The 19,113-nt window shown below is 63.6% G+C and overlaps 2 protein-coding genes across 3 annotated transcripts in view; one reads left to right on the forward strand and one right to left on the reverse strand.

The window, feature by feature from the left end:
- PSCA (prostate stem cell antigen) overlaps nucleotides 1-19,113 on the reverse strand; it is a 42,647-nt gene that overhangs the window by 9,242 nt on the left and 14,292 nt on the right. The window lies entirely within an intron of this gene.
- On the forward strand, nucleotides 563-14,294 carry JRK (Jrk helix-turn-helix protein). 2 transcript variants are annotated; one of them, XR_013447647.1, is made up of 3 exons: nucleotides 563-621; nucleotides 2,851-9,414; nucleotides 9,903-14,294. XR_013447647.1 is itself a non-coding variant. In XM_078071922.1 (2 exons), exon 2 carries the CDS (start codon nucleotides 3,268-3,270, stop codon nucleotides 4,891-4,893), a length of 1,626 nt encoding a protein of 541 aa, XP_077928048.1. In that variant the 5' UTR covers nucleotides 563-621; nucleotides 2,851-3,267; the 3' UTR covers nucleotides 4,894-14,294. The 2 variants fall into 2 exon arrangements, 1 of the variants encoding a protein (XP_077928048.1); XM_078071922.1 differs by having other exon boundaries at nucleotides 2,851-14,294.

Genomic DNA, 19,113 nt, shown 5'->3' on the forward strand with positions numbered 1-19,113 from the left:
ATCTCAAGAATCTTCATCACATCTGCAAAGCCCCTGTTGTCACCTGAGGTCACGTATCTCTAGGTTCTGGGGATGGGGGTGTGGGCGTGGGGGGGGGGGCACTCTTCAGCCGCCAGGGCTGGACTCTGGTCTCCAAAGACTCCCATCTGTCCAGCATCAGGTCCATTGCAAGTCTCACCAGCTCTAAAGCCTCACACGGCAACATCCAAACCCCGCACATCAGGTGTGGATGAGGCGCCAGCTGAGTAAGAGGCCCAGTGGGAAGAAAACCACGCTGGCCATTGCATTTCACTAACGGGAGCGTCCCCATCACCGCGCTCCCGCCAACCCTGGCTCGGGACTGCAAGAGCCCCGAGTCCTTCAGCACAGGGCGCCACTCACACAAGAACCGCGACGCCCGAGCGGGTGCGTCCCGCCGGCAGGTGCACCGGGAGGGGCCCCGCCGCCCCCGCGCCGCCGCGGCGCTCGGCCACCCGCAAGGCCACCGAGAGGCCGAGTCAGTCCTCCCGGCTGCCTAGAGCGTCCCGGAAGTGGCCCGGGGAAGGCGGCCAGGCGCGGACCGGCGGCGGGGAGAGCGGGGGCACTTCCGGCGGCGGCTGCGGTTGCGGCCCGGGTCCGCAGGTGAGTGGGGGCCGGGCCGGGCCGGGGGGCGGGCGCCGCGCGGTGTGTGCTTTCCCGGCCGGAGGCTCCTCCCGTCCCAGCCCCGCCGCCGCCGCGCCTGGCCGCGCCGCCGCTCGCAGACCCTCGGGGCCCCGCCGGCGGAGAGGGTCGGTCGCCGGGTCCCCGCCCCGGGACCTGCCGGACGGGGACTTGCACGGTTTTCCTTTTTCCCTTTCCGGTGTGTGCGTTTGCCCCGGGCCGAGCTTCTGCCCCCAGACGTGGGCCCCGGGAAGGAAGCGCTTTCAAAAGACGCCGGCCCTCGTCTCCCGGCCCCGGGGTTCCCGTGGAGGCCCCGCACCTGCGCTGTGGGCGGAACCGGGCCCGCTGACGCCCCTCCCCGGACCCCCCGCTCCGGCGCCCCCCGGCGCCCCTCCCGGATTCCCGCCCCCGGCGTCTCCCCCCAGCAGGCCGCGCCCCCAGGACCCCGACGCCCCCCAAGCAGGTCGCGGCCCCCAGGACCCACCCCCGCCCCGGCGTCCCCCCCAGCGGGCCGCGCCCCCTCCCCCCCCCCGGCGCTCCCCAGAACCCTCCCCGGCGCTCTTCCTGGATTCCCGCCCCCGGCGCCCCCCCACCAGGCCGCGCCCCCCGACGCCCCCCAGCAGGCCGCGCCCCCTTCCCCGTGCACCTGCCCCTACGCATTCCCTGCCCGTGGAGTCTTCCCCGTGTTTGCCTCGGTCTCTAAATTACTTGTTTTCTTTAGTATTTCTCCCTCATGGCCCCCCCCGCCCCCCGCACACTGCTGCTCCGCTTCCTTCTGAATCCTTCGGGCTCTCTTCTCAGGTCCGGGCTTCCCCTCGTGGGGAAAGGGAGCTAATGTGAAGGGGCGCGCCGTCCTTTGCCTCCTGCCCCCTCTGTCCCTCCATGCCCCCCGCCCGTGTTTTGTCTGTCCCTCCAGCGCAGGAGGATGAGGTGTGTACACCCCTGTTCGTGTGGCCTCAGTCTCAGTGCTTATGTTGAATTCACAAGGCGAGAAACCGCCTTAATTCTCTTGCTGTACGAGGTGACCTTTTGGTTTAAGAAATTGTTTCAGAATATCCGGATATCTGAATTTCAATTTTAAAAGAAGTGTTGTCTCGCAGGCGGGACCACAGTGTTTTCAACCAGTGAATGTCAGCCTGCACACATCTTGCATACACCTGCGTGTCAGGGAGAGGAAACATCCAGAACCCTCCGTTTCAGGGGCGGAGCCTGCAGGAGGCCTTTCTGGGCAGTTCCCCCTCCTCCTCTCTGCTGTGCTTGGAGCTAGCCTCTCATGGTGGCCTTTACTTCCCTCTGCTGCCGAGAGGGTCAAGCAGTACACTGTCACTGGTGCCCCGTAAGTAGGATGAAGATAGGATCCCTAACGGAGCAGCGTGCTCGCCTGCCGGACCAGGAGGCTGATTCAGAAGGGGGAAAGGATGTGCCCAGAGCTGGCTGGTGACAGGCCTAGAGTTAGTCTTTGGAGCTCTTGCTGCATTTGAATAAACATCATTTCTCTTGAGTTGTGTTCTCAAAGAGCTACATTTTTATGCTCCACATATGAGTAGTCCTGTGGCCTCAGCATCTGCACAAGGTGGGAAGACACAGCCAAAATAAGCGTTTGGGTGGGAGGCGGTGGGGAGTTGCTCGAAGCCCACCTGTGAGTCCTGCATGCCTGTCGTTGCAGGACGGGATGACTGGCGGTGAGCTGGCTGTAGCCTCCCTGGCGATCTGCCATCTCTCCCGGGTGGGAGGGGCCAAGTCATGAAGGAACTGAGGGGATGTGGGCTGTGAGGGAGGGGACGGGACTGTCCCAGCAAACACTGCACTGAGGAGACCAGCAGGGCCGGTCACTGCTGGCAACAGGCTGGAGGATGTTGGTGTCTCAGCAGGCAAAGTGCGGCGGGGATGTGATTCCCGAAGGATCCAGCAAGGCTACCTCTAGTCTCAGCCCTGCAAACCTGCTTAGCGGCGCAGGGAGGGTCAGGAGAGGATGGAGTTGTCCATCCTGAAGGAGCTGTGGTGACCGAGAGGTCGCTGGAAAGAGCCCGCGTGCCCAGCTGGGCAGCCTCCCGGACGCTGTGCGCTCGGGCCAGCTCCCGTGTTGGTTGCCCCATAGCACCGTGGTTTCTGCTGCAGCTTCCCTGCGTGCCTGAAGTCGCGAGCGCATGCCTGCAGGTGGCCCAGGCCCGCGGTCCGTAATGTTCTTTCTTCCCCTGTTCTGCTTTCCAGTTCCTAAAGCACGGCGTCAAGACAGCGCCGTGAGCCCGGAGAGGCGTCCCGGCACAGTACAGCCTCGCTTAACCGGAAGCCAGCTCCTGGGACCCCTCGACTCTCTGGTCCACGTTTGAAGGGAGGAGCGGCCCCCGTCCCCCTCAGAGAAGGCCAGGAGTTCCAACAGTGTGGACACGTCCAGGGGCAGCGTGACACGAGTCGTCTCTCCTGCAGAGAGGCGGGGAGGCGGCAACATCGCTAGCCCTGGAGGGGGGATCAAAGGAGGAACTGTGGCTCATGGTGGCCCAGGATCAGCGGAACGGGACAGGCAGGTGAGGGAGCAGAGGACGGGGGGAGGAGAGGCAAGGACTCTGCCAGGACCACCCCCCTGCCACGTGTGTCCTCCCCAGCCCCTGGGGACAAGCCACTCCCCCCATGGCCTCCAAGCAGGCCGCTGGGCGGAGCCCAGGGGAGAAGCGCAAGAGGGTGGTGCTGACCCTGAAGGAGAAGATCGACATCTGCACGCGCCTGGAGAAGGGGGAGAGCAGGAAGGTGCTGATGCAGGAATACAATGTGGGCATGTCCACCCTGTACGACATCAAGGCCCACAAGGCGCAGCTGCTGCGCTTCTTTGCCAACTCGGACTCCAACAAGGCCCTGGAGCAGCGGCGCACCCTGCACACGCCCAAGCTCGAGCACCTGGACCGCGTCCTGTACCAGTGGTTCCTGGGGAAGCGGGCTGAGGGCGTGCCCGTCTCGGGCCCCATGCTCATCGAGAAGGCCAAGGACTTCTATGAGCAGATGCAGTTAACGGAGCCCTGCGTGTTTTCTGGCGGGTGGCTCTGGCGTTTTAAGGCCAGGCACGGCATTAAGAAGCTGGACGCGTCCAGCGAGAAACAAGTGGCCGACCACCGAGCAGCCGAGCAGTTCTGTGGCTTTTTCCGGAGCCTAGCGGCCGAGCACGGCCTGTCCCCTGAGCAGGTTTACAACGCCGACGAGACCGGCCTCTTCTGGCGGTGCCTGCCCAGTCCCAGCCTGGAAGGTGGGACGGTGCCCGGCATCAAGCAGAGCAAGGACAGGCTGACCGTCCTCATGTGTGCCAATGCCACCGGCTCCCACAAGATCAAGCCCTTGGTGATCGGGAAGGGCGGCGGCCCCCGGGCTTTCGGGGGCATTCAGCACCTGCCCGTCGCCTACAAGGCCCAAGGTAACGCGTGGGTGGACAAGGAGATTTTTTCGGACTGGTTCCACCATATCTTCGTTCCGTCGGTGAGGGAGCACTTCCGGGCAGCGGGCCTGCCCGAGGACGGCAAAGCCATCCTGCTGCTGGACAACGCCCGCGCGCGCCCGCGGGAGTCCGAGCTGGCCTCCGGGAACATCTTCACCGTCTTCCTGCCCGCCAGCGTCACCTCGTTGATTCAGCCCATGGACCAGGGCATTCGGAGAGACTTCATGAGGCACTTCATCAACCCCCCCGTCCCGCTGCAGGCCTGCCACCCCCGCTACAGCGTGAACGACGCCGTCTTCAACGTGGCCTGCGCCTGGAGCGCCGTGCCCGGCAACGTCTTCAGCCGGGCCTGGAGGAAGCTGTGGCCCGCGGTCACGTTCGCCGAGGGCTCGTCTTCGGAGGAGGAGCCGGAGCGCCTCCGAGCGAGGCCTCACGATCAGACTTTCGCGCACATCCTGCAGCTGGGGGGAGAGGCCCCGGCCCGCCCTGGCAGCCGGCTTCCCCGGGGCGCGGCCGCAGAGCGGGGCGGGCCGGGTCGTGCGGCCGCAGAGGGCCCGGCCCCGGCTGCCGGGAGCCCGGAGCAGGCTGAGAAGGACGGCGACGAGGCGGCCTGGGAGCAGGCGGCCTTGTCCTTTGACGCCGTGGTGCGCTTCGCCGAGGGACAGCCCTGCTTCACGGCGCAGGAGGTGGGGCAGCTGCGTGCGCTGCGCTCCGTGTTCGCCAGGCAGAGGCAGGTGAAGCGGCGGTGCGTGGCCCTCAGGGCCGTGGTCAAACTCGAGGCCCCCCAGGAGGCCCCCCCTCTGCCCTGCTCCTCCACGGCGGGCGAGCACTGATGTCGGCGCGGCCCTCGCCTGCGGGCCGAGCTTGTCCGGGAGGTCGGGGCGCCCGGTGTGGGCTCCCGGCCGCTCGCGACGGCCCATCCCCGCGCGTCTGGTTCATCGCGGGCCTACCGTGTTTTCCGTCCTGGCACGTCAATGTGAGCAACCGCTCCGGAAGGGTCCCGCACACCCGAAGCCGGGCGGAGCGTCCTGTGGCCGGAAGCCAGGACTGCCGGGCAGATTCTGGCCTCGTGTTGGCCGGCTGAGCCCTGCTGTGTGCATGGGTGGAGGTGTCTGTCCGTCCGGGAGGAGCAAAGCCGGCCCTCGGGCCAACTGATGGCGGTACCTGTGGCCACTTGCCAGGGCTAGTGTTGCCCTGGGCCCGCCCGCCGTCCCCTCGGGGCGCGGTCTGTGGTGTGGCACCGTCCCTGTGTCAGGTGGGCGCCCCTGCCTGCGGTTCGTAGGTGGCGGGTCCTCACTTCGGCCGTGAGCTCAGCTGCGCCAGCCCCCTGCAAGCTCCTCCGTGCTGCCAGGCGGTCTCACCCGTGGGGCTGGGGCCCCAGGGCGTGGGGGCCGCACGTTGGGTTGGCACGGCGGAGTGGCTTCCCCTAACGCAAGCAGGACTGTCTGCCCGGGCCTCCCGTTGCCCCGAGGGTCCCTGGCGCACTGCGGGTGAGTCCAGCGTCCTGGTGCCGAATCTGCTGTGTCATCTGAGCCCCCGTTCCGCAGGAGTTCGTGCTGACCGCGTGCACGTCACTGAGTTTGCTGAGCGCTCAGCAGTGTGTCTCAGGCATGCGCTCGTGCCCCGCGTAAGACGAGCTGTTTGGATTTCCAGCCACATTTGAACTTCAGCGTTGGCCGTTCATGCCTCAGTACCCCGTGCGGGGAAGAGCCGGCTGCACGGCTTGGTTGTGGGAGGATTGTGGCCCCCCGCTGTCCGCGGCCTGGACTGGCCCCCGGGACGGCGCACCCTCTTTGCGCACACATGGGGGGCTGTGACTTCTGTCTTTCACCGCTGCGCCCTGGGATTCCGGCCTGGCCATCCGGCCGCCTCGTGGTTCTCGGCCCCCCGCCCGCTGGGGCGCCCACCGGCCTCCACGCAGCATTTGGTTCACTGTCTGTTCCTCTGCTGTGTGCATCTTCCCAAGCATGAGGCGACGGTTGTCACCGCCACGGTGTCACCTTGTGGACGTGCGTGTTTCCTGCTTTAAATGCAGGGCTGAAGGTCGTGAACCGAGCAAGGCCGTTTTCAGAGCGTCCTCGTGGAGTCTTCAGGCCAGATTGCCTCAGGGCCGTGCTGCCGTCCGCCCTTTCCTTCCTGTGCCCAGGGTGACATCTGTGTACCCGTGTGCTTGGCTGCCAGTTCGGACTCGTGTGGCCCCGTGCTGTTGAATTGCGGCTGCTTGTGGTGTCACGGGACGTGAGCTGTTGGGTCCCTGGAGCGCCTGCCCTCGCCTCGGTGTAGGTGGTGGTGGCCCGGAGAGGCGGCCGGACGCTGAGGAGCTCTCCCGTGCTTCTCGAACAGTGGGACTTCGCTGGCTGGGTGCAGCCGGGGGAGGGGCAGGACACGTGGGGCTCCTGGGTCCCCTGTGGAGGCTTTGTCCCATCAGATTGTAGACCCCAGGCCGTGGATTCGCGACCTGCCCCGGTTCTGGCCATTCTGTGGCCAGTCAGTAAATGCTTGTCACCGGACAGCCTGAGGGGTGTCTGTCCTCAGGGCGCTCCTTCCAGAAGCGGCCACAGAGCACGGCGCCAGCTCGAACCCTCTTGCTGCTCAGGAGGTCCTGGGGCAGAGCAGGCTCTGGCCTCCCCTGCCTCCCTCTCTGATGGGCAGCACGCTTCTCCGCACGTGGCCTCTGCTGCTGGCTCGGGCGGAGCCAGGTGTCCTGGGCTGCAGCCGGCCGCGGGGCCACATGTGGGTGCTGGCAGAGGCTCAGGGCCCAGCGAGGCTGTCTGGTGAGCTGTGTGGCCTGGCGGCTGGTGAGCGCCTCCGCCCCGTCCCGCCACCCTCCCTGTCCTCCGGGAGCCCCTCCCAGCTGCTCCGCTCGGCACTTCCTGCCCGGCTCCTCAGGCTCAGGGGTCAGCGTGCTTCCGCCTCGGAATCCTTCCCAAGCAGTTCTGGGTGGAGCCCGACTAGGCTGGATGTGAAATCGGAGCAGGTGGGACCAGTGCCCCCTTCTTTCCTCTCTGGCCACTGCGGAGGCACCTTCAGGAGGCCCGGGCTCCGTGTCCCCCACGAGCACGTGGCCCAGAGCCCCGGCAGTGGGGTCCGCGGGTGCGGCGTCTGGGAGGCTTCTCCATCCCGTTGGGCCATGCTTGCACCCCTCCTGGCCGGTCTTTCCTGGGCCAGAAGGCAGAGCCTTTGGAGGCAGCTCAGGGCCCTTGGAGTTGGATGTGGCCCTGGAGGGATGGGGCAGAGGCAGGGGTAGGCGGCCACGCAGACTGCGTGCTTTCCCGGGAGCCTGGGGTGCGCGGGAAGCAGAACTGGGGGCAAACGGGACCCGCCGCTGCCGCCCCCAAGGGCCAGCCTGAGCTGCTGTGGGAGGCGCAGGTGCGAGCTTCAGCGGCCTTTCTAGATGTGCAGATGTGCTCATGCTTCGTCCGTCATTGAGCATAGAGCGTGGCCTGTGTTCACTGCCGGCGTGTACTGGCCATCGTGCTCGGCCCGAGGCTGGAGGGTGATCAACAAGGCCCCTGTCCTGCCTCCGGAGGGCACGGGCTTACCGACAAGGCAGGAAGCTGCTGGGGAGGCTGGGACACAGGTGAGGGGCGGAAGGTGGCCCGGGGTGTCAGTGGGTCCGTGAGGGCGGGAGAGCGCAGACAGGTTCCTGCCTGCCTCGGGTCCAGCCGCCAAGTCCAGGAGGGTGACCCAGGGTGGTGAGGCAGCTCCGCACGTGGAGCCAGGCTCCTCTGCCGCCTGGGACCTGTGGCTCCCATGTGTGTTTCAAGACAGTTCCAGGTCCCACCCTGGTGTCTGCTGCTTCCAGCCCTCAGCCGCAGGAAGCACACTTCCTCCGAGCTGCCCGTCTGCCGACACGCGTCACTTCTGCTCCAGTCTTTTGGGCCGGGTCCCAGTCCCACAGGCCCCACCGGCCGCCGGGGCATCTGGGCAGTGTGGCTGGAAAAGGGAACGTGCGCACCGGGGAGCCATCTGGGAAAGCCGGGCCGGGTCTCCTGACTCCCCCCTCTGCCATGGCCTCTCCAGCAGCCGCGTTCTGGCCTCAGCCCCTCTCTGCAAGGGCACAGCGGGCAGGTGCACCACGAGGGCCCGGCGTGTGGAGGATGGAGGCAGGCAGCCCGTGGTGGTCTCGGCTCGTGGGGTGGGGGCTCCACACGGAGACCAGCCCCGGAGAGCTGGGACTGCCATCCCCCACCCCCAGAGCTGTCAGAGACGAGCGGCCTTGTCCGGAGAGGCAGGCTGTGACCCAGTCCCCTTCCCTCCACGAGAGGCTCAGGGGAGCTCGTAGAGACAGCACGTGGGAGGGGCAGTGGGGTGATTGGTGACACGGGCCGAGCTGGAGGCTGGCTGCGGGTCAGGAAGACTCTCACTGATCTCAGGAGCTGTTCTTCCAAAAGCCACATTTGCTTGGATCAGGCCCTGAAGCCTTTATGCCCAGGCGTGACTGGAAAACCGGAGCAGTCTGCCAACAGGGAGCGGCGCCGAGGAGCTGGTGTGGGCCGGGAGGACAGGCCAGCTTCGCCGGAGCCGCTGTCCTCCCAGGGTGGCTGTGGGCCAGCCCACGGCTGCGCCCCTGGAGGCAGCAGAGGCCGGAGCAAGGGCTGCGGGGGCGGGGACGAGCCCAGTGCCGCGCCAGCAAACAAAGTAAGCGACAGGATAACAGTTAACACGACCCGGTGGCGTGGCCAGGACCCAGGACTGCAGCAGTGCGCTCCCCGAAGTGACCCGTTTCCCACCCGAACGTGCAAAGAAACAGGTATGGCTCAGACCCCAGGAGAAAAGTAGGCTGCAGAGCCGGCGGGCGCTGGACTTAACAGGAAGAGACTTGGACTTGGCCGTTCTACACGTGGTCGGGGGTGGGGGGCGAAGGGAGAGGCTGGTGATGGCGCATCACATAGCATCAACAGGAAGATGAGAATTGTCACACCCAGAAGAACCGAGGGGGGTTCCGGAGCCAAACAGTACGAGAACCGAAGTGGAGACTTCCCGAGGGGCTCAGCAGCCGCTGTAAGCTGGCAGGAGAAAGAACCTGTGACCTCGACTGACCCGGAGCCCTAAGTGACCACACAGTGCAGGGACGCCTACGTGCCACCGGAGCCCCAGGGGGCAGAAGGGAACAAAATATACTCACACGGTGCCCGAAAAATCCCCATGTTCATCTACAAATCAGGCCCAGTGAGCTCCAGTGGGACCAACGGTGTGATCCACAGAGTCGGGGACACAGGGAAAGCTGTCCCCATCCCGAGAACGCCCAGCGGGGCTGGCAGCTGAGCTCAGTCGGGGACGGCGCGGCCCGAGTGCTCAGAGGAAGCTCACGGCCAGGACTCCTGTGTCTGCCAAAGCGCGCTCAGAATAAGGTGAGTGAACGATGTTTGCAGATGCACAGAAACAGGATTTGCTGGTGGTGGGCCCGCCTCCCAAGAGATGCTAAAGGGAGTTCTTGGGGCTCAGAGCAAGTGGCTCAGGCAGTAAATCAGATCCGCTCAGAACAAAGCCCTGCTAAAGGCAGTTCTGTCCTCAGAGAAGACCGTGTCCACTTGACCTTGGACACCTTTGGGGTTACGGGTGCCAAGCCCTGCTGCCCTTTCCTCTGGCAGCTCCTGCAGCTGCTGCTGCTTTTTTTAAGGTTTATGTATTTTAGAGCATGAGCGGGAGGGGCTGAGGGAGAGAGCATCTCAAGCAGACTGCGCCCAGCACGGATCCGGACGTGGGGCTCGATCGTACGACCCTGAGCTGAAGCTAAGAGCCGATGCTTAACCAGCTGGCCACCCAGGTGCCCCTGGCAGCTTCTTGAAAAAGCCCATCATTCCATAAAGTGATGATCTTGGGTTCGTCACGTTTATAGATGTGCCCTGTGTCACAACCACACTGGAAGGGTGTCCGGCAGGAAGTGAGCGTGTCCACATCCGAAGTACATTCTGGTCGGCCTGAGAGCAACCGCTCAGGAGAGAACCCAAGAGGCGTGAACAAACCTGTTAGAGAAATTCAAGTGCTACCTTAGAAGAAACTGCAAAAGCCGCAAGTGAGCGGAGGGACAGAAAGACGCGGGACCCTCGGCACGGGGACCTGCTGCGCCTCCCTGGCCCTTGCTGAGCTTGGCAGTGTGGCCCCTGCCGCACAGAGCGGCCCTGGACCTCGGCTCCTCCCACAGAGGCGGCAGCAGCTGCAGTGACTGAGGCCCTACAGGTGGGGCCGCGCTTCGGGCCTGAAGGGCGGGCGCTGCAGTGGCCACTGGCCACCGTGGCCACCACGAGTGCTCGGAGCTGGCCAGGACCCGGCAAGTGTGCTCACCACTGCCACGTCAGGCCGCATGGATTTATGTAAAATTGACCATTCGCAGCAAACTTGCCTTAGAGAACGTGTTCTGTATTTTGGTGCAGAAGCATATTTCGTGGGCACCCACACAGAACGGCATGCACTTCCCATGCCCTCCCCCCGCGGGGGCCCAGAGGGCCTCCAGGCCCCCCGCACCCCGTCTTCACCTCCGTGTCAGCGGACACCAGCCCCCACACCACCCAGAGCACCGTCCTCGTTCTTTGCCGGCAGCTCCCGGGTGGTCAGGCAGCTGGAGCAAGATGAGAAGCAGTGGCCTCCACGTCCCGGGGAGACCCGGGAAGGGAGCTTCCAAGGTGAGGGGCCCCATCTAAGCAGGGGCAGGCGGGATGGGGCGGCTCTCCATGGTGGACTCGGGAGGCGCGGGCTGCCTCCTCCCCAGCCCAATGCACGCTCCCCAGCCTGATCCTGGGTGTGCTCCCTGCTCGAGACCCGGGGCCCTCGGCGTCTACATCTGCTGCCGTCCACCGACCCTGGGGAGCTCTGGGAGACCCCGCACTGGGCTGCCACAGAGGAATGTTCAGGAAGGTGGGGGCGGGGCAGCAATTCTTACAACTGAAAAGACCTGCTAAAGCCCAGTGTGGCTTCCGTGGCTGGGAGCCACGGCACGGGAGGTGCGGCTCTGGCCATCCAGTCCTCGAGGCTGTGCGTGCGTCCCACCCTTCAGTCCCAGAGACCCACGGGGAGGCAGGAGGGAGAGGGAGCCGAACCAGGTTAGGGCCCCAGCTAAATGCTCATCTTTCCACCTGAGCCAGTGTGGACTGGGAGCCAGCAGGAGCCCAGGACAGTCTTGTGTGCGGAAAGGTGGCTCCCCCAGTGCCATTCAGGGCCCTTACTCACTTGTTCAGCCTTTACTGAGGCTTTTCATTTCCCGGGGGCTGCTTGGCTGGTGGGACAGAGGTGAGCAGGATGAATGCAGCCTGAGAGAGGTAGCCCACTGAGCAGAAGGTTGGGGTTGTAGGAAAGGCTTGGGGGAACTGAGAGGGTTTCATGGAGGTGGTGAGCTTGGAAGTGGGCCAGGTAGGGTGCGTAGGAGTTCTCTGGCTGAAATGGGAACCGGGCCTTGCAGGCAGACAAGGGCTCGGGGAGGCCGCTACAGGGCAGGAACAGCGCCCGGGTAGGTCAGCCACCCAGCAGGACAGGCAGGACACCTGAGACCCAGCAGGTGGGGTCATGGTGGTGTGAGAGGGTGGTCTCTGGGCTGCCTCCCGCCCAGCCCTCCCCCTCAGTGCTCTGGCGTCTATCTGCGCTCCCTCCCAGCCTGCCCCCGTCAGGGAGCCCCCACTGAGATGCTGCAGCTCCAATCCAGGGAGCGAGGGACACCTTCGCCTGGCTGAGGTGGTGACTCCAGGACTGAGACCCTCCAGTCTACAGCGGGGACTCTGGGAGCGGCAGAATCTCAGGGGATTTTGGATGGCCTGTGCCCTGGGGACCTGAGTTGACTGGGGCTTAGGGACTGGAGGAGCCTCGGATGGACAGGAGGGAGCCCGGGCAGGAGACCTGGGGCCTCGGGATTCTGACCGTGGGACTGGCTATGGCGTTCCCCCGCCAGCGGGTGCAGGGTCCCCACGTGGCTGTGACCCACCGGCGTCGGACACCAGAGCACAGAGGTCACCAGGCCGCCCAAACCCAGGAGAAGCCCCACAGTAGGGCCAGTGGCCTGGGCCCAGCCCGCGGGCTCAGCACCTGCTCTGCCACGGGGGCTGAGGGACTTGAGATGAACATAGCCTTCTCTGGTCCTTAGACTCTGTTGGAAATAAGAAGGGGTCTGTGGCCTGCCAGACCCCCTCCAGTGTGGACAGGTGGTGGGCTGGGGGCTTAAGGGGAGAAGTGAAGGGGGGCAGGCCCCGGGCTATTGTCACTCGTCAAGAGGCTGCCCAGCTGAGGCCAGTTCCCTCTGGGCAGCTGCCAGATGGGCCCAGCCCTGTCTCAGGCCTGGCCGTGTCCCCCCTGGCCAGCCCCGGCAGCTGGAGGCGCTCTCCTCAGTCTCGGGGGCTTCTGGCTCTGCGCTGTCTGGGCCCTGCTGGGCTGGGGGACCCAAAGGGGACCCCATGTCCTGGTTGGCCTGGGCTGGTCCTGGTGGGCACCTGGTGTCTGGGCACAATCCTTAATAGCATCCCTTCACTCTCCAGGGTCTGGGTTTGGACACCTGCTGAGGCCCACTCTTCACACGGTGCCCCCACCCCTGGTCAAGCAGACGGGCCGTCTGATGCTACGGGAGCTAGCCTCAGCCTGGCCCATGTGTTGGGGGCCATTGTCCCAAGGTCCACCTTGAAACGTGGGCCATGACCTCGCTAGGTTGGGGGGGCCTGGAGGCCCACAGGTGGTGATTCTCCCCCAGGGGACGGGCCTCCAGCAGGAAGCAAGGAGCAGCAGGGAGGCTGTTACCCAGGTGGGGTGTGGGCACCTGCCCTGTGGGTAGCAGTGGAGGTGAGTGTGGACCAGGGGGCCCTTGACCTTGGGAGCCAGGGGCCTGCAGAAGCTAACAGATGGCTTCCAGATCTCTAGGCTGGGCGGCAGACCTCCCCCACTACCCCCACCCTGGGCTTGATGGGCTTACTACTCCAGTCAGTGGGACCCTGGAGGGATGGAGGCTCCAGTGGCCTGTCCGTGTGCCCGACAGTCTGCACGTCCCCCCACTGGTGGGTGTGTCCTCAGCCGGCCCGAGGCCTCGGATGGGCAGCTGGATGCCGTGGGGTGAAGGCTCTGGAGCCTGGGGGGGTCGCTAAGCAGGGGCCAGCCTGTATCCTGAGGAGGGGAGCTGGGTGTCGGGGCCAGGATGGGTCCTCACACGGCCTTCCAGGCTCCCAGCGCTGTGGTGCGGCCACGGCGGGCTTCTCCCCAGCGGAGTCGGCTCTTCCTGAGCTCCCAGCCGGCCCTCCTTCCCCGCCTTTCCCCTCTCTCGCTTCCCCTTCTGGGGTCCCAGCCTGCACCCTGCGGTGGGACGGCCCCACCCCAGATCAGCCCCACTCTCACCTCCCTCCCACTTCTCTGCCAGCCGCGTCCTCCTTCCACTGCGGGTTCCAGAGGCCCTGCTGCTGCAGAGGGCAAGGCTGGGGGTCCTGGCTGGAACGGGGGAGACAAACGTGGAGAGACATGCAGCCTGTGGGGGAGGGCTCGCGCAGGGGCTGCGGCAGCTTGGCCCCAGCAGCCGGTGGGAGGAGGTGCCTGAAAGAGGCCCGGGGTTGTCTGGTGGGGGAGGCCCTGGCCGGGGCAGGTGTGCGAGGAGGTGGGTCCCTGGGGCCCGCCATAACACACTTCCTCTTCCTGACTGAGTAAGGCATTTTGCCCCTTTTCATGGGGCAATCATTTTAATAAAATGCTTTTTTTCTGTGAGCCCAGAGTGCAAGACTTCCTCCTAGCTCAGGAATGTGCCTGTTGCCAGCAACTCTAATGAGGGCACCCATGAATCTCTTACTTGTGGCTCCAAAAATGAGGCCATGGGCTCTCACTGTGCCTCATTCTTTAATTAAACAGATACTGGAACAACAGAGAGGGGTCAGGGCAGGGGAGGGGTCGGCAGCTTCTGGGAGGGAGGAGCCTGGGGCTGGGGGGAACGTGCCAGGGGTCTCCCAGGGCCCTCGCGGGTGCTGGCCCTCTGGCCTCCCCGCGTGGGGCCAGCCGCTGCTCTGCAGGACCCCCGGCCGGCCTCTCCGTCCTGCTGCTGGGCCCCTCGCTCACCCCTGCTGCCTGCCTCATCTTACCATTCCTAGACCAGGAGAGCCCCACAGCGCACCCACAGGCTTCTGACTGCAGCCCCCCGCCCCCCGTCATTTGTGCAGGATGCTCTGCCCTGCAAGGAGACCCACGTACCCCACTTCCCGAGGACAGAGGATTAGATGCGCGCACGCGCACTCTACTGCAGCTAAAACAAGTCAATAAAACAGCTCTTCTCTTGATTGAACTTTAAAGTGTTCAGTTAATTGAATTGTGTTCTCCAGCCGCTGTCTGCCGGGTAATGAATGCGTCACGGGCCTCTCTCATCAGTAGTCACGTTTTCTGTCCCCACTCTGAGTGCCATCTGGGCAGCCCTGGGTGATCCCCTGAGCACAGATGAGGGGGTGGGGAGCAGAGGAGGGGCCCTGAGTTGGGATTTCTGTGCCACTGTTTCGGGGACAGGCGTGTGGCCCTTCAGTCTCGAGTCTTCCTTGGAGGCCCCAGCGAGGCCCCGAGGGTATGGCCCTGCCAAGGGCTGTGCTTGGGGACTCTCCACGGAGTGCCAGGGCACTTCATGCCACAAAGCATGTTTGGAGTGAAGAAAAGTTGTAGAGATGCTGGTGAGGGGTGCACGACATTGTGAATGTGATCAATGCCACTGAGGATGGTGAAAATGGTACGTCTATTTTGCCTCAATAAATAGAGTTGTAAGAAATGGACATAAAGGCCTGGTGGTCAGGACCTGGTGACTCTGGGCTTGAGGGCATGGACAAGCCGCAGCGGAGAGGTGAGGCCACCAAGAGGCCAGTCCTAGCGGGCCGCCGGAAGGACGGGCACCCAGGGCTGGGGACGCCTGGGGACTGCAGCCTGAGGAAGCAATGCAGGGTGTGGGGAGACATTCCCCAGCCCGTCCCTCTTGTCCTGTCTCCCCATGCCCTTCAGCAACCCAGCCCCCAGTCCACAGGGACGCAAGCCTGGGACAGACAAGGGCTGAGCTTGCAGGAGGGACCGGCCAGAGGGGCCCTGGGGCTGGCGCAGTGGGGAAGCACTGGGGGTCTTTTGCTTGGTCCTTCCATCAGCAAATGTTTACTGAACACCTACTGTGGGCAACCTAGGCCCAGAGAAACAGAGAGGCGGAGAGGTCAGACACCCTCCTGCCCCACCCCTGCTAGAGCAAGAAGAGGCCCTGGGGGCAGGGCTCTGGGGCTGTGTCCTCTGCCCAGCCGTGCTCCGGTGGGGTGAGCCTGGGGTGAGTGCTGGGAAGCCATCCAGGCCTGCCTACCTCTGCCCACCATCCCTCTTTCATCACATCTATGGAGCCCCACTGTGTGCAGACCCTGTGGATTCTGCTGTGCATGACAGCAGGCCCGTGTGGCACAGGACTCGCAGGCCAGGGGGAGATGGTCAAGGAGAGAGGCCTTGGTTATTCGTCGTGTGTTTGCTGTGAGCCTAGGAGGGTGAGGGGCAGCTCCAAGGAGGACCTGGATCAGCCAGGAGTGAGGACCAGGCTGTGCAGGGACATGGTGCTCATAGACATGGCCTAGGTCTTGCCTGGCTTTCTTGGGTTCGTGCCTGGGTGTTTTGAGGCCTCAGCCTGATAGATCTCCCTGTGCAGCCAAGAGCACATAGCCTTGGCAGTCACAGACCTGGCTCTCAGCCGTGCCAGAATGTGACCCTGGACAGGGCACCCTCCACCCCTGAGACCTGTCTTCCTCTTGGACATCTGTGAGGTCAAGAGAAATAATATATGGGGTATGTCCACCACAGAACTGGCACTCACCTGGGTTTAGCAAATGATCACTCCCTCATTCATTCACTTTAGGCCCTCATTCATTCACTCATCCATTAACCCACCCATCCATCCACCTAATTTTCTACACACCCTTCTATCCACTTACCTAGCCACTCACTCACCCAACTACCCATGCTTTAACTCACTCACCCACCCATTCACCCATCCGTCCATCCATCGTCAGTCCGTCCGTCCATCCATCCATCCACCCACCCATCCATCCATCCACCCACCCATCCACCCATCCATCCATCCATCCATCCATTCATCCACTCATCCATCCATCCATCCATCCATAATTACCTACCCATTTACCCACACCTCTGTCCACTCATCCATCCACCCACCCACCCATCCATCCACCTAATTATCTACACACCCTTCTATCCACTTACCTAGCCACTCACTCACCCAACTACCCATGCATTAATTCACTCACCCACCCATTCACCCAAGCATCCATCCATCCATCCATCCACCCATCCATTATCCATCCATCAATCCATCCATCGATCCACCATCCATCCATCCACCATCCATCCATCCATCCACCCATCCATCCACCCATCCATCCATCCATCCATCCATCCATCAGTGTATCCATGCATCCTTCTACTCATCCATCCATCCATCTGTCTGTCCATCCACCCCTCTCACTCTCACTGAGCAGCCTGCTGTGATTTTGTTCCCTCCTGGAGCTTACTGCATTAGGTCTCCCTTACTCCTGGGGACAACTGGGGCCATGCCTTTCCCATACTTAGAATAAGAGTTCACAATGTGAACTCCTTATCAATCACCTCCCAGATTCACAATCGTCTTGTAGGTGTTCCCACCTTAGAGATGGGAGCAGAGGCCCAGAGAGAAAGGACAAATCGCTGGCGGGCTACAGATTAGTCCAGCTGAGACACTGGGTTTCTTCTCAAAGTGTGCTCAGCCTTCTTGAATGTCCTCTGCCTGGACTTCTGCTTTGCTCCTGGTGGGTGCCAGGCTGTGCTGGACCCTAATACCCCTCATCTTGCTGCATCCTGTGGACGAGAGTATTCTCACTCCTTTACCAGTGGGGAGCTGAGGCCAGAGGAGCTGGCTTCCCTGTGTCCACTCAACCAGGCACCCACTGGGAGCAGGGGCAGTCCTTCAGCCTCCTAAGTCATGTCCATGGCTGGCCCACTGCCCTTAAAAGTCACCTGAGCCACTAAGAGACCAAGCCCCAGAAATTCTCGGGGATGGAGAAAAGGCTCTGGAGCCGTGGGGTGGGTGCGGGACTTGTAGTAAGAAATCCCCCTGTGCCTTCACCACACAGCCAGTCACCACCCCACTTCTTCCCACAGAACAGTTCACTTCCTCTGACAGCCCAGAAATTTCCAGAGTCCAGCTTTTCTCCTGGTATTTGCATGCTAAGCCACAGTGAGGGGCTTTACCTGGCTCCACTCCCTGAATTAGGTGTCCTTGGTCCCCAGGCCCTGATGGGAAATAAAAACATCCATCAATAGCTCTCTGCCTCTGATGACCATGGCCATGTGGGCAGAAGGGACGTGATGGGACCAGAGTGGGCAAGTAGAGGGTGCCCCATTCCAACCAGAGGTGCCAGGGCCCATGCTCCAGCCTCGTCTGATGGGTGCTGGGACTTCCTGGTCCAGTGGCCTTTTCTAGCGACCAGTGCAGAAGTGCTGTTGGGCGTGGGCTCATGGTACCACCCTGGGAAGTCCCCTCATCCAGAAGTCTACCATCCAGAGTCACCACATGAACCTGGGCCCGAGGCAGCACTGGGGCTTCTCTTGGGGTCTCCATTGGTTCTCTAGTACTCCCATCCCCTCTCTGGTTCATCCCATCGTCCTCAGGGGCTTTGTACCTACCATGTGCCAGTCCCAGGCACTGGGGACACTTGAGGGGCCATGACCTGAAGGGGTGACAAACACGTCACCAACCAATCCCAGAACATTCAACAGCCTTAGGACCTGGCACGTGCAATGTGCAGGGGATGCATCATGGAGGGCTCTCTGGAAGGGGCCACCAGCCAGCGGCAAGGAGGGATGGGCAGTCTAGGTGGGGGTGCAGCATGGGCAGGGGCAGGGGCTCTTCAAGGCCAGGCAACAGAGGACAAGGGGTCCACAGACAAGGGGCATGTATGTGGAGGGACACAAGCAGGGGAACACCACCCCCTTGTTCACATTCTGCAGCAACTTCTAGAACCTCACCCTCCTGTCCTGTGTCCCAGGCTGTTGGACTCCTGACACTGGGGACGCTGGTGCTCCTAGGCACTTTTTTTTTTTTAAGATTTATTTATCTATTTGTGAGAGAGAGAAGGAGGAAGGGCAGAGGCAGAGGGAGAGAGAGAAGCAGACTCCATGCTGAGCACAGAGCCTGCTGTGGGGCTCAATCCCACGACCCTGAGATCATGACCAGAGCCAAAATCGAGTTGGATGCTTAACCGACTGAGCCACCCAGGGTCCCCGGCAGATTTTTGTCTCCATCCTTGCCCACTCCTGGGGACCTCACCCACTCCCGGGGACCTGCCCACTCCCGGGGACCTCTCCCACCCCTGGGGACCTGCCCAGTCCCGGGGAACTGGCTCTCTCCCGGGGACCTGCCCATTCCTGGGGACCTCACCTACTCCCAGGGACCTGCTCACTCCCGGGGACCTCTCCCACTCCCGGGGACCTGCCCAGTCCCGGGGAACTCGCCCACACCCGGGGACCTGCCCACTCCCAGGGACCTCACCCACTCCCAGGGACCTCACCTACTCCCGGGGACCTGCTCACTCCCGGGGACCTTTCCCACTCCCAGGGACCTGCCCACCCCCGGGGACCTGCCCACTCCCGGGGAACTCGCCCACTCCCAGGGATCTCACCTACTCCCAGGGACCGGCCCACTCCCGGGAACCTCACCCACTCTCAGGGATCTCACCTACTCCCAGGGACCTGCCCACTCCCGGGGACCTGCCCACTCCCAGGGACCTCACCCACTCCCAGGGACCTCACCTACTCCCGGGGACCTGCTCACTCCCAGGGACCTTTCCCACTCCCGGGGACCTGCCCACCCCCGGGGACCTGCCCACTCCCGGGGAACTCGCCCACTCCCAGGGATCTCACCTACTCCCAGGGACCTGCCCACTCCCAGGAACCTCACCCACTCTCAGGGATCTCACCTACTCCCAGGGACCTGCCCACTCCCGGGGACCTGCCCACTCCCAGGGACCTCTCCCACCCCGGGGGACCTGCCCAGTCCCAGGGAACTCGCCCACTCCCAGGGACCTCACCCACTCCCGGGGACCTCA

This window comes from Halichoerus grypus, chromosome 5, assembly GCF_964656455.1.
Source record: "Halichoerus grypus chromosome 5, mHalGry1.hap1.1, whole genome shotgun sequence".
Classification (NCBI taxonomy): Eukaryota; Metazoa; Chordata; class Mammalia; order Carnivora; family Phocidae; genus Halichoerus; species Halichoerus grypus.